Below are 13,202 nucleotides of genomic sequence, written 5' to 3'. Positions count from 1 at the left end.
ATATGTAGAATTTGTAGATTTAGATAGCCAGAGATATTGTCAAAAGCATAAAAAATTGACAATATTAAGAGGATTTAGCATTTCCAATTAATGTAGGCCTGTTACATTCTTATTATTATCAGGCCTATTATTATTATTAGATTACTTTTATTATTAAATTACATGAAATTATTGCCCAGCATAATAGGATAATAAAATAGGCTAGCTTACTCCTCATTGAAAATGTTTTTAAAAGTTTTTTTTTTTTTTAAACAGGTCTATTAATTTATACAATGAATTATAGGCCTATAATAATTATTATTATTAACACTGCAGTCATCAATGAAAATTCAGAGCAGCTTTATTTAATGCACCGATTTTCAAAAACAACCTGTTTAACGCGAAATAAGTTTCTTCTCATGTTTTTTCACTATACGAGCCACAAGAGAAATATTAAGGGAATAATTTAAGACAGTTATATACCGTTATCAGCATATGTTAAAGTAGATTCGTCTCTCGTTGTCTCAGAGAGAATATGCGCCGTTAATGCAGCGTTAAGGTCACTGCACACCGAGTCCAAAATTTTCACACGTAAAAAAATAAATACGACCTCACGTTATGTCAATCACGTTTACACACTGCCTCCGAAACTTTCGTCCGTCATAAAAAAATTCGGATCAGGTTCGATTTTCTGGGTTTTCGCATCCGTAGCATGCATTTTGATAGGAAAGGATGAGGAATACGAAAAAAAACCCCCCGAAAAAACACATGCTAAAATTTCGTACTCAGTGTGCAATGACCTTTAGTCCGCCAGTTTTTTTAACTTTCACTTGCTCTATAGTGAATTGACTGATGTTCACCGTCTTGCGCAAAGTTTGCGCGTTGCTTGTTTGAGTTGCTTGACCCCTCCCCCATATAATCAATTGTTTATATGCCACATATTAGGCACTTTTTTTTAGGTTTTTAATGTTTATTTTTCAATGTTAATGAGAGTGACACCGAGAGTTAAAAAAACTAGGAAATCATTTGGCCCTAGCGCCGCCACTGGAGATTAACCTGTTCATAATCTGAAACATTCCTTTAATATCTGCACACAATCCAAGTTACACTACATCTTCTATGTTCTTTTTTTGTTCTCACATAGTGTACATTATGGTTTTCCCGGTCACTACAAATGTGACTTCCAGTAATAAAATTGATTCCCACATCCCACAAAATGGAGCAGCATTACATCTGCCTGATTTACAGAGGCATTTACTATATGCTACACACAGCACGAGCAATATAAGCTACATGATCAGTGATTGCATGTTTCCTTGTACCATCAGTGATCATGGTTCTTAAAACGATTTTAGTAAATTAATATCATAATATAAAAAGGATGCCTTTACATTCCGCAAACCAATAACTGATTCAAACAGTTACTGAAGCGACAAGGTCTGCGTTCACTCTTGGCTAAGATATTGATCTATATTACATACAGTATATGAAATATATGGCTCGTGAAACAACACACTAAAGTTTGATGTTGAAACTCACATCTCAGGATTTGGTCTTGTGCAAATAGCATGTTAAATCAGTGTCAATAAACATGAGTCATTCTCATGAAAATGTGTCATCTGTGCCCCATTTATGTCCACATTGATTACTACTGATATAAATCAACAGGAAATTAAACTACACATCATTATTAGAGACACATTTGATATTTTTATCTTGGCATAATGAGAAATTTAACAACTACAAAAAAAAAAAAAAAAGAAAAGAAAATTTTAAAGACCCCAGACTTTTGAACATTGGTGTAACCTTTTTACTCAGAATATCAGCCAATGCATGTCCCATTCACTATTACATTTTAATTGATTATACAAAATAAGAATTTACATAAATATTTATCTTCTAAAAAAATATGTACGTCATGCAGCTTCTTATGAACTGCAAAACTCATGTTCATCACTCATTTTCAGTTCAACCCCACACTCTCAGAACTAAAGGTACAAAAGCTGTCACTGGGGCGGTACCTTTTCAAAAGGTACACTTTTGTACCTATTAGGTTAAATTATGTACACTTTAAGTACTAATATGGACCCTTTAAGGTACCAAAATGGACCCTTTAGGTACAAACATGTGCCTTTTGAAAAGATACCACCCCAGTGACAGCTTTTGTACCTTTATTTCTGAGAGTGTACTATGCAGACATTTCCTCCTTTAAATTCTGTAGTTTGACCTTTCTGATGTCATATTTGAGATCTAACAAATAACTATTGACATTTTGCAAGGCTGTCACCACATATTTATGATTGGATGGGTTGCAGAATCTGCCACTGAGAAACCAATATCCGTTGACCGCTAATCTGAATATTGGTCTGGAGGAGTCTCTGGCAGTAATGGCCTGGGCCTGGGCCTGAGATGAGAAAAATATGAGTTCTAGAAAGTTTAGCAGTGACATTTTCAAACTTTAAAATGTTAAAAGGATAAAAAATATATTTTTTAAAATGAACCTTGAAAATGTTCAGGCAAGTATGACTCTCATATATAGACCTCTGTGGCTTTCTATATAGGCCTACTGTATAGAAAAATTCTGGAAAGCTCACTGACTGAAAAACATTCCTAAGATCATAGAGACTTTGCCTCTATCTCTCTCTGTGCTACAGTTTGTAAAGGTTGGTACAAGAAATCAAACTTGCAGGGCGACTTACTTTATCACCTTTGAGACCAGGTAGGCCTTGAGGTCCAGGATCTCCTTTCAAACCCTGAGGAGACACAAAGAACAAGAACCAGTTTAATCACAGAGTCCCGGCTCCTCACAGCATCCTGACAGGACAACTTAGGGGACAAATCTTTCCAGTCAGCAGACAATGCATCAGTTTGACTTCCCCCAAGTTAAGAATTCAGCAGGGAGCCGCTCCAGCCATCATATAGTGAAAATCATGTCAGTGCAGCACAGCGGCTTATCTCACTGATGGCGAGAATGAGTGTCTCAAGGTGTTGAGATGGTCTCATTTAAATGACAAATCTGTTTTCGCACTTCTGTGCTTTTTAGTGAATGATTTGCACAAATTGCACACCTTAAATATACACACAAAACCACACACTCGTTTTCTCAAACCTTCCGGCTGGAGCCGGGATTAGAATTCCCATCACCTGCCTGCCAGGGCTTTGTGAGAGGGAATCTGATTGGAGATAAGGCAAAACCACAGGCAAAGTCAAAACTGCTAGTGCTGAAAAGCAAAAGAGAGAGGACAGGTGGGGGGAAAATAATACAAGAAGGTGAGGGAGGGAAAACCGGCTGAGCAGAGGTGGCTGATAAATGAGGGCTGACACGTATCGACAGGCTAAATTTACAGCGGCTCTTGTTAGGTGTGACACATCAAGACCGGCAGCAACACAGAGAGAGATTTCTGAAATAAGTCAGAAGGTACTTAGAGAGACGGGAACGCTGGCCCTCAAAATACAGCAATTTGTCTTAGTTAAGCTTTCGAGTGAGACTATTAATACTGAATTATATTAGGGCCAGATGAGTGGATCGGCCTTTTTTTTAATAATGTCTCCAAGTTCACAGATAGAGATGCGACTAATTTACTCTCATGATGGCGAGGCTTGTCAAGACAGTTGAGTGAAAGCTTGGGCTCGAGAACACTAATCTGGAGCCCTCCATAAAACAAGATCAATACAAATAAGATGCGTAAATCTGGCAAACCTCCTTTTGCATCAGCTGTCTGCCTACGAGACTTTGTGAAAATTATGATTGTGAGGGTTTTATAAAAAAAAAAAAGAATATTGTATTTCAATAATATTTTAGATATGTAATTTTAGCAGTTCCTCTTCATGTGCACTCTTCTGAACAATAGCCAATGAATAGAATATAATAGAATATGAAAATAAATAAACATCAGAATTGAATAAAAGCAATAAATTCTGAAAAATAAAATAAAATGCATTAAAACTAGAAAGTAAATTAAAACAAATAAAATAATAAAATATAAAAATTAAATTAAATTAAATGCAATTAAATTAAAATGAAAAATAAATAAAATAAATGAAACAAACAAACAAACAAACAAAAGTCTGAGGCAATATGTTGTGACTCCAACATATAGCACAGTTGCACTTTGGGCAACATTCCTGACCCTGTCTCCCTTTCTTTCACATTCTTCCCATAAAGGTAACAAAATAAATAAATAAATATTTAAAAGAACAAAATACATAAAGAACATAAAATATAATACTATAAATAAAATGTCAAATAACATTAAGAGAATTTAAAGCATTTATTGTTGCATAATGCCTATTATTTCACACACTATTTAAAGAAAATGGGCAGTATGCACTGTATACTTGCAGTGTTCAGCAAGTTAGCATTCTATTTTCAACATGTCTTCAATCCAGTGAGAGATTACTTTCTACACCTATCATTTCCCAACCAAACTTTGGCTGAGGCCATCAAAGACAGATACAAGTAAGAATCTGCACTTGATCGGGATTGCAGTACTGTGAAAACGCAGGTGAAGGGAAGCTCGCATTGGGACGGAATAATGGAGGTTAGACCTCGACTGCTCTTAAATGATGTATGTTCAGAGGGGTCTTTGGAGAGAGCACTCCCATCCTGCTTTCAGCACAATCTAATGACTCCTTGAGGGAACCAGTGCACCTTTCCTTTGTTGTCCCACCTCCCCAAGAGCAGCCCCAGTTAAGAACAGCTGCATTCGTCCTTTTCAGAGGGACTTGTGATTTGAGCTCCAGGCCTACAGGCTGTTCCGACCTCGGGAGTGAGGATGGAGAGACTGACTAGTTAGCCTCTGCTCGCCCTGGGCATTTTAGCCCGAGCCGGGAGGTGAAGGATGGGTTAAAATCAGGGCTGTGTCCCTCTTTCTGTCTCGTCACACCAGTGTGAGGTCAAAATGCCGCAGGGATCTCTGCTCACTTGCCTGATAATTATGTACTGCACAGCGCGTCCTGGCTGCAGAACAGGCCAGGTCACAATACAATCTGGCTTCTTCCCAATACAGAGACACACACACACACAGCGGTCCCAAGAAGTTTTTGGACACTGCAGCAGCACTTAATATATGAATATCATCACATCAGATTGAATATTAAATCAAGAGGCTTTGATTATGTTTTAAAGAAATATAGCACAATTAAAACATCTTTCTATGGAAGCAGCTTTGTACCTCATAATAGAAAACATTCATTCATTCATTCATAATTAATTTGAATTTTAATTCATTTTAATGTAATGTAATTTAAATTCTAAGGTTGAAACAGGCTTCCATAGGTTTCAAACTCTATAACAATAAGTTGACAACTTGGTGGTTATACTGCTAAGAGACCTGTACAATACAACACAAAACACACAACAACAACGAAAACAACAACAAGAAACACACTGACACCTATTGTTTTATCATTTGAAGCCTGTGGAAGCCTTTATTGTTTTAACCAATTGATTTAAAATTGATTGGAAATATTGTTATTCTGCTAGGACACCTGTAAGACTTCATAAACCAACTCAAAACACAAAACAAACAAACAATAAATAAATAAAACAAAAACCCAAACAGACAAAACCAAACAGAGTGAATGAAAACAAACCAAACCAGATGAAACAGAGTAAACCTAAACAAACCCAGACAAACAAAACCGAATGAAGCCTAACAAAATAAATCAAAACCAAACAAAAATTCACGTTCACATTGACACCATTTGTTTAAAATAATAAAAGTTAGTTCTGAGAAAAGCTTTAGTATACGTTTTCTTGGAGATGCTAGTTGATTCAGTATTTTATCAAGCGTGATTTAAGTATCCAAAAGGGTGCAAATCTTGCTAACGTAAACACACAGATAGTTGCAGACATGTTTACAGACATAAACACTCACAAACATAATAAACATCCTACAACACCTCTCAAATACACATTAAAGTGCAGTAACCAATTTCCACAGCTTTTTTTCAGCTGTTGGTTGAGATAAAATTTAAATTAAAATGAACACAGCCCATATCAGAGGCATGCAAGTTTTAAGTAGAGAGAACTGTTGATATGCTGAATGGCAGGCCTTCAAAGACCTTTGGAACAAGATCCAGTGGAGTAACAGAGATATCTCAAGCGCTGGCCACAAATGCCAAGGGGGTTACGCCAGGAAATGCTTTTTGAGAGTTTCCATTTGCTCAGCGATTCATTGCTACAAACGTTTGAAGTAGTAGAGCTCAGGATGATACTATCTGAATCAAACTTTCACTTAGGAAAACATGCTGAGCTGCTTCATTACGAATTGGAATTTGTCTATCATAAATATCACTGAACTCTACATTGCAAATAAACATTTTAAGTATGTCATATGAAAAATTCTTTCTTCTGCTAATCAAGTACAGAAAAACAAATTAGCATCTTTTCATAGCTCAGGACATCTAACTTAACGCTACACGTAACCTGTCATATTCTGAAGGATAGTGTAACTAACATGCCATGTTATGCTCCGAGTGTCTCAACGGACAAGTGATACAAGGCGTCATGCACATTCCATTCGAAGCATTCTCATGTAACCCCTGTGGGCCTCAGATATCAGGTATTGACTTAAATTAGTCAGCCATTAGAACGAATTGACTCAGGGTGGTGACTCTCTGTGAATAATGCCATATGTCTTGAGGTACAGTAGATTAATCAAATTTCTTACATCTTTCCCAGGTGATCCCACAGGAACAGCTCTCCAGCTGCTGCCTTTTCACCCTTGCAATCAGAGTAATGACACACAGCATCAAAACGAACACTGAATCTACAGCGTTGTGGCAAAAGAAGTGACATTCTAGCAGAGTTGTGGCCTTGCAGTCTGAATTGAGTGTGATGAGACAGAAAGACTGGGTGACACAAAATACTACCAAGACAATAAACAGACAATTTATGAGATTAATAGAAGAATCAGATCAATATTTCATGTGCAGTGTCCTCGCCACTTGTAGACAACAACAATCATGCTGCAAAACTAGTTTGATTCACAAACGGATGATTCATACGAGCTAGTTCTTTTGATCAAAAAGACTCACAAATCAGTTTTAAATACATAATTTAGCAGTATGAATCATTTAAATGACTCACTCGGTGACTCATTTGGACAATTCTTGACTAGAAATGAATCTTGAAAAAGGAACTGAAGTTATTCTGCTTGACCATATTTTAGCAGCAAATTAGGAGCTTAAGACTTAGTTCACACTGCAGGCTAAAGTGGCCCAAATCAGACTTTTTTGCCCAAATGTGACCCAAATCTGATTTTCTTATGACAGTCTGAACAGCACAAATCCGATTTTTTCAAATCAGGCCCAGGCCACTTTCATATGGTCCTAAATCGGATTCATATCTGATGTTTTGCAATGCGACTTCAGTCTGAATGGCCATGTCGCATTTCATGAGATTTTTACGTCATTGAAATGCGACCGACGTCACAATTATGCGCTGGAGGATATCGTGCTGTCCTTCTTCTTAATATTCTTCTTCTTATCACTTCGTTATTTAGGCTCCGATTGCACATTAACTTAAAAATTGCTAAACACATGCTAACACGAGCAGCATCCATTTTTATTTCCGTAAACACAGTGCGCTGCGTCTGACGTCACGTCGTCTTCTGCGCATGCGGGTCACTTCAGGGCCGTATACGGTTCACACATGAGACTGATGGCAGTCGCATTTAAATGACAATGTGAACAACAGCGCAAAATAAATCGGATTTCAGCAACAAATCTGATCTGAGCATTAAGACCTGCAGTGTGAACTAAGCCTAAGAGGCAAACGTTGCAGTTAATAGTAAGAATTAGTGAGAATGGTGATCTTAAGATAAAGTGTGACCATATTCTCACTCATATTCTCTATTTTGCCTCTTAAACTCCTAATTTGCAGAATAAGGCATTAATATGTGCTTTATAAGTACTAATAAATAGGCACTATGCTAATTATATATATATATATATATATATATATATATATATATATATATATATATATATATATATATATCAGATTTTATTTACAAAATAGTTTAATAATAGCTGTTAAAGTATATATATTATAATTATACAGGAAACTCCAAGATAGCAATTAACATAAAAACAAAAAAGATGCTTCAAATTACAATTGCACGTAAATTATTGAAAGGCTACAACATAGAAGGTTAACCATTTTTGAACCCAGTTATATGGTGTGTAGTTGAAGGTATCTGAACCATAATATCCATAAAGCTTCATGTTCTATACAGTATATGTAATATGTATCCTGAACTAAATTAGGGTATTGTGTATCCTATATCTGTTTGCGCCAGCTTTTCTTGTATACGTTTTAACACTGGAAAAGTTGCACAACTACCCACATGCAGATCCAACAAAATCAGTGCACATGCACATTAGCAGTCTGGCTGTCTGCAATCAACATACTGTACAAAACAAGGCTACAGCTCAATTAATGTGTGATTTGAAAGTGCTTCATACTTAAGGAAAGAGTGGAAACTGGAAAGTTCTGCCTTTTCAACATCAAGGGCAATCATATTTAATGAGGGAAGTTTGGAAAATGCCTCCATTATGCTAAATGCAGCAGAGAAGGTAGCTTTGTTAAAGAGATTTATCTGTTTTTGCATATCCACTCAAGCACGCCTTTTTCAGAGGAAGAAACTCGAAAGGCTCAGCCGATGCTATCTACAATCCATCTGCCAGTCATGTTTATGAAATAGCCATTCATTACTGCAGTAAGGATTTTCCCAAGGAAATGTCAAAGTATTCTTTGTCTCTCATATCTGATATTGCACACTCACATTCTTAAACAATTGCAACTCTCACACTGACGTCATGTAAATACCACCACCACACCGAATACACGCCTCTGCCCAGATTTCTCAACAAACCATGTAAAACACTGGCTCAAAATGTTCCTCTCACAGCTGTGAACTAAGAAGCGATGATACATGTCTACTGTCAATGACTAGCATAGCCGAGTAGGTTACATTTGCCATAAAGCATTCATGAGGGAGAAAGATAAAGGACTGTTAACGCTCAAATGCAAGCTGACTTCACTAATAAGACTAATAACTATGTACAGAAACTTGTGTTCCACCAGATTCAAACCAAGTGTGCATATACTGTACATTAATGTGTTTATTTATGTTTATTTATATTTGTTTTTTACGCATGCACATAAATACCCTCATTCTAATATTGATGAATGTGGATTATTTTAGAAAACTGAGCACATGTCTGCAGCTAGAAATTAGCATAATACAACCCAAACCATCTCCATATAAAGGCTTTTTACTCAAACTCTCTCTTTGAACAGCTTTTTGTCATATAGGATGCGTTCTTGTTTTCAAAAACAAGCGGAGCAGAGTAGAACAGACTGAAGGGTGCTAAGATGCATTTTTAGATTTTTAAATTTAAATTTTAAATTTCACAGTCATTTAAAAATGCAAAACTCTTGGTTCAAAAAAAAACAGTGAAAACAACAGAAAAACACTGCTTACGCATCCGAAATTAAAACTAGAGAGTAAAATTTCAATAATACTTGAATAGGTATAATAATTTAATACAAAAAGTAAACATCAGTAAACAAACAGAGGAAGAAAGAATAATGAATCACAATGATTGACCAACAACAGCGACCTTACCAATTGCTGCCTCATTTCTACATTACATTCAAGATAAACAATCAAACGAGAAGGGCCTCCTAAAGTAAGCAATACACTTTCATCACGAGAAGATGTAAATCAGATCTGACAATCTATACATTCATCCATTTTTTTGTACTGAAGCAGAAATCAGAAAGTTCTTTCTTACAATGAGCTAAAATCTCTTCCTGCCATTACATCATTTAGCGAGAACAGCAGTCTGGTAAAAAAAAAAAAAAATTTCATATCAAACCTCAATGAGAATTGGCCACAATGGGTGTTTCTGAGACACTTTGATGGCCAGCTGAATGACATGGGAGGCTGTTCAGTCTAAACACACCCCCCAAAAGTATGGCCAAATCTATCAGACGGGCTGTAAAACTGCCTGTCACCACAGCAATATAATCAAGGATGGGGCCACTGTACCCTTGCCAATGTCCCTGGCTGGAGAAAAAAAAAACTGACAGTCTCCAAAATAAAAGATGACAACCACTTGAAGTTTCTCATCTGATCCATTATACACACAAGTTGTCCAGAAAAACATATACAGGCATATGCAAGTATTATAAAAGCAATGTGCTCCTTTCTGAACTATACTCTTGTACAGAAATAAAACTATAAATGAAAAAAAAAAAAAATACCATGGAAAAGAAACCATAATCCCTTTTCAAAAATCACTAGGTGCAATATTTGTATTTATGTCCTGCAGTAAATGTCTGTGGAAAAGGAGAATGCATTAAGTGTTATGAGCCCATTAATGATTCATCGAGTTCATCTTTTCATCAAATATAGAATTGCACCTGTACTTCGGTGTAATGCTGACACTTCTGCTCACATTTTCCACAAAAAAACCCCAAAACAAAACAAGATATTGGCCTAAAACGTCCAAAAGAAAAGCTCAAGAAAAAAGGGTGAAAAAAATTCAAATCATACATCTCTTTATACATTTATACAAAGTTTGCTAATCCAATTCTAAAGTGTTGAAGTCTTAAAATATTAACAGAAAAAAAAAAACATTTTTTTAAGTATTCCTCCAAGAACTTGCTTTTATTAGACGTTATGAAATAAGTCAAAATGTTTTTTTTTTCTTTTTTTAATTATTAAAGAAAAAATGAATTAAAAAAAAAAAATCATCATAGCCGGGAGTCTTTGGATGATGTAACAGAATTTCTGTCTCTGACTGAACAAAAGATATGTCCCTTATAAGATATCAAAACTCACATACAGTGCTCAGATCCATCAAAACAAAGCAATATAAACTTCAATATAAAATTTTATAGTTTTTATTCTTACTGTATCTCAGTAGTCTCTTTTGCTTCATTCTAAAAAATATAGGACAACAGTGTCTTCTGTGAACTTATTCATTAATAGATGTACCAGCATGTCCTAAAGGATCCGATGTGCTTAATGGTCTAGCAGGTGAGGCTGACAGCTGCATGTTGGACCTCAGAAGACGCTAATATGTGACAGCAGTGAGAATGGCCGAGAATATGTGCACCTTGCTGAGCATTTGGTTTCTACAACATGTCACGACAACTCTTAGTTACATTTGATTCATTGGAGATCCAATCCAAACTATTTGGTCTCTGGTCCCTCAGTGCTGTGTAATAATGCAGCTTTGCACACTGCCAGTGGAAGGATCTAACTGTTCAGTACAGGGATGAGCAAAAAGAATGTGAGAACTGGCTGCCTTTCAATCTAGGAGTGTGAATTCAAAGTGAATTCGCAAAGCTGCACAGGATGACAAATTTGAATGTTAAAGTTGGATTAAGTGAAATTCAAAGAAATTTAAGAGTCACAACAGAAGTACTTCATAGTGCAACACAAGTTGAGTGACAAATCATAATTTTCATCATTAATTTGGACCAAGGGGCCGTTCGCACAGAACGTGTCTTTGCGTCTAAAAGCTTGTGATGCTTGCCCCGCCTTCAGGGCCTTCTGATTGGTCCACTGTTTTGGAACTGACATTGATAAGCAGCACTGTGTGCAAAAGTCGAAATTATTTTAACTTGACACGGCTTCTCAAAAATGCAACGCTGCAATAGACGCGAAACGTGAGCACAACAGTCATACACAACTGTCTAGCATGTGTTTACATAGAAAAACAATGGAAAAGTAGCGTATTGTTCTGTGTGAACGGCCCCTAATTCTGCATTTTTGTACACAAGCTGACATAAAAAAACCTAGCATCAATAATTTAAACTGCACCATATTACACCACAAAATCGTCACTACAATGTTTTCAGGTAACTTAATATCCATAATATATGGACATCAAAATTGGAGTCTATAATACAGATGATAAATTTAATTAGAGCATTCAAAGAAATGAAATTCCACCATACACTGGACCAAAAAATTAAAAAATCACAATTTAACAATTACGAAGAAACAGCAACTAACACATTGAATTAAAAGTGTAATTTTGAAGTATGAAGACTGAAACAGTATTTTCTAGTAAAACCTAGTCCAACAACTTTTTATAGTGTGGCTCATAGAATGAAATGTATTAATTGTCATTAATAACAAATTAAACAAATTCAAAATCATTCATGTTTCCAAAAACACACCATATATTGTATGATACAGCTCAACTAGTAATGGTTCTAGCAACATCTAGTTCACAGTGGATAATTCTGGTTCTTTACTGTAGGCTACCCTGTTTGAGTGTTTACTAAAACAGTTTAATTGAATCTCATTAGAGAACAATAGGCTGTTTTAGTGGTTCTGCATCAGCTCATAATTACAGTTCACTGTCTGTGATGCACAAAGTGCCACCCCATGCTCTCCAGGGGCCAAAGAGACACAGTCAGTCTCTCTCTCTCTCTTTCTGTCTACAAGTCAGTTGTGTTCTCTTTGGTCTGATCATGGCGAGATGATTAAGAATTGGACATTCTTAATTACAGCATGTTAAATTGCCCATCAGCATAAAGAGATTTATATACACACATGAATATGTATGCAGTTCATTGCAAACTCCTGACAGAGCTGCATTGGTTTCCAAGCCACAGCAAGTCTATGCAAATGTGTTTGTTTATTTGCTTGTAACACAATAAAAAAAGAACCTAGGAGAAAAGGGAGCGTTTGCTTTTTAGAAGTACTGACAGCATGAACCCAGACTCCACTATAGCCGTGACTTTGCAGGCAAATCAAATATTAATAGCACGAAATGGAAATCAGAATGTGAATTCTCCTTGCGTTCAAGGTGTTAAACTGAAGCTGTTTACCTTTTCACCTGCAAGACTCTGCCCTCCAATCAGGCCAGGTTTACCCGTTCACCAGAAGAAAACTAAACTAGACTCACTTTTGAGGAAAGAAATTGTCCAGTGCTTTCAAGGCAATAAAAGAACGGTGTTTAGTTCTTTAGTTCTAAAGGAAACTTTAGCACACAAAGTAAGGAAAAGTTTAAGGAAAGCTTGCATTTTAAGTTTTGGATCTGTATAAATTTGTCAAATTAAGGAAGTGCGATTGAGAATGACTGAAGCTTACAATGCCAAGTTCATGGTTTTGAAAGTCTGCAGCAAAATGGAAGAGAATTCAGGACTTTTTAGACAAATTTAACTGATGTCAAGTTTTTAGACAAGT

At 36.1% G+C, this 13,202-nt stretch overlaps 1 protein-coding gene across 4 annotated transcripts in view; it reads right to left on the bottom strand.

Annotated features, from left to right (window-relative positions):
• The window catches only part of LOC131551995 (collagen alpha-1(XIX) chain), a 164,239-nt gene that overhangs the window by 122,609 nt on the left and 28,428 nt on the right, over positions 1 to 13,202 (bottom strand). For all 4 annotated transcript variants that reach the window (XM_058795306.1, XM_058795307.1, XM_058795308.1 and 1 more), the window contains one exon: positions 2,679 to 2,732. In XM_058795306.1, coding sequence (XP_058651289.1) covers positions 2,679 to 2,732 — 54 coding nt within the window. The remainder of the gene's footprint in view (positions 1 to 2,678; positions 2,733 to 13,202) is intronic.

Source organism: Onychostoma macrolepis, chromosome 13 (assembly GCF_012432095.1).
Source record: "Onychostoma macrolepis isolate SWU-2019 chromosome 13, ASM1243209v1, whole genome shotgun sequence".
In the NCBI taxonomy this organism is placed as follows: domain Eukaryota; kingdom Metazoa; phylum Chordata; class Actinopteri; order Cypriniformes; family Cyprinidae; genus Onychostoma; species Onychostoma macrolepis.
Note: the sequence above shows the minus strand (reverse complement) of the source record. Positions and strands in the feature narration are given on the sequence as shown.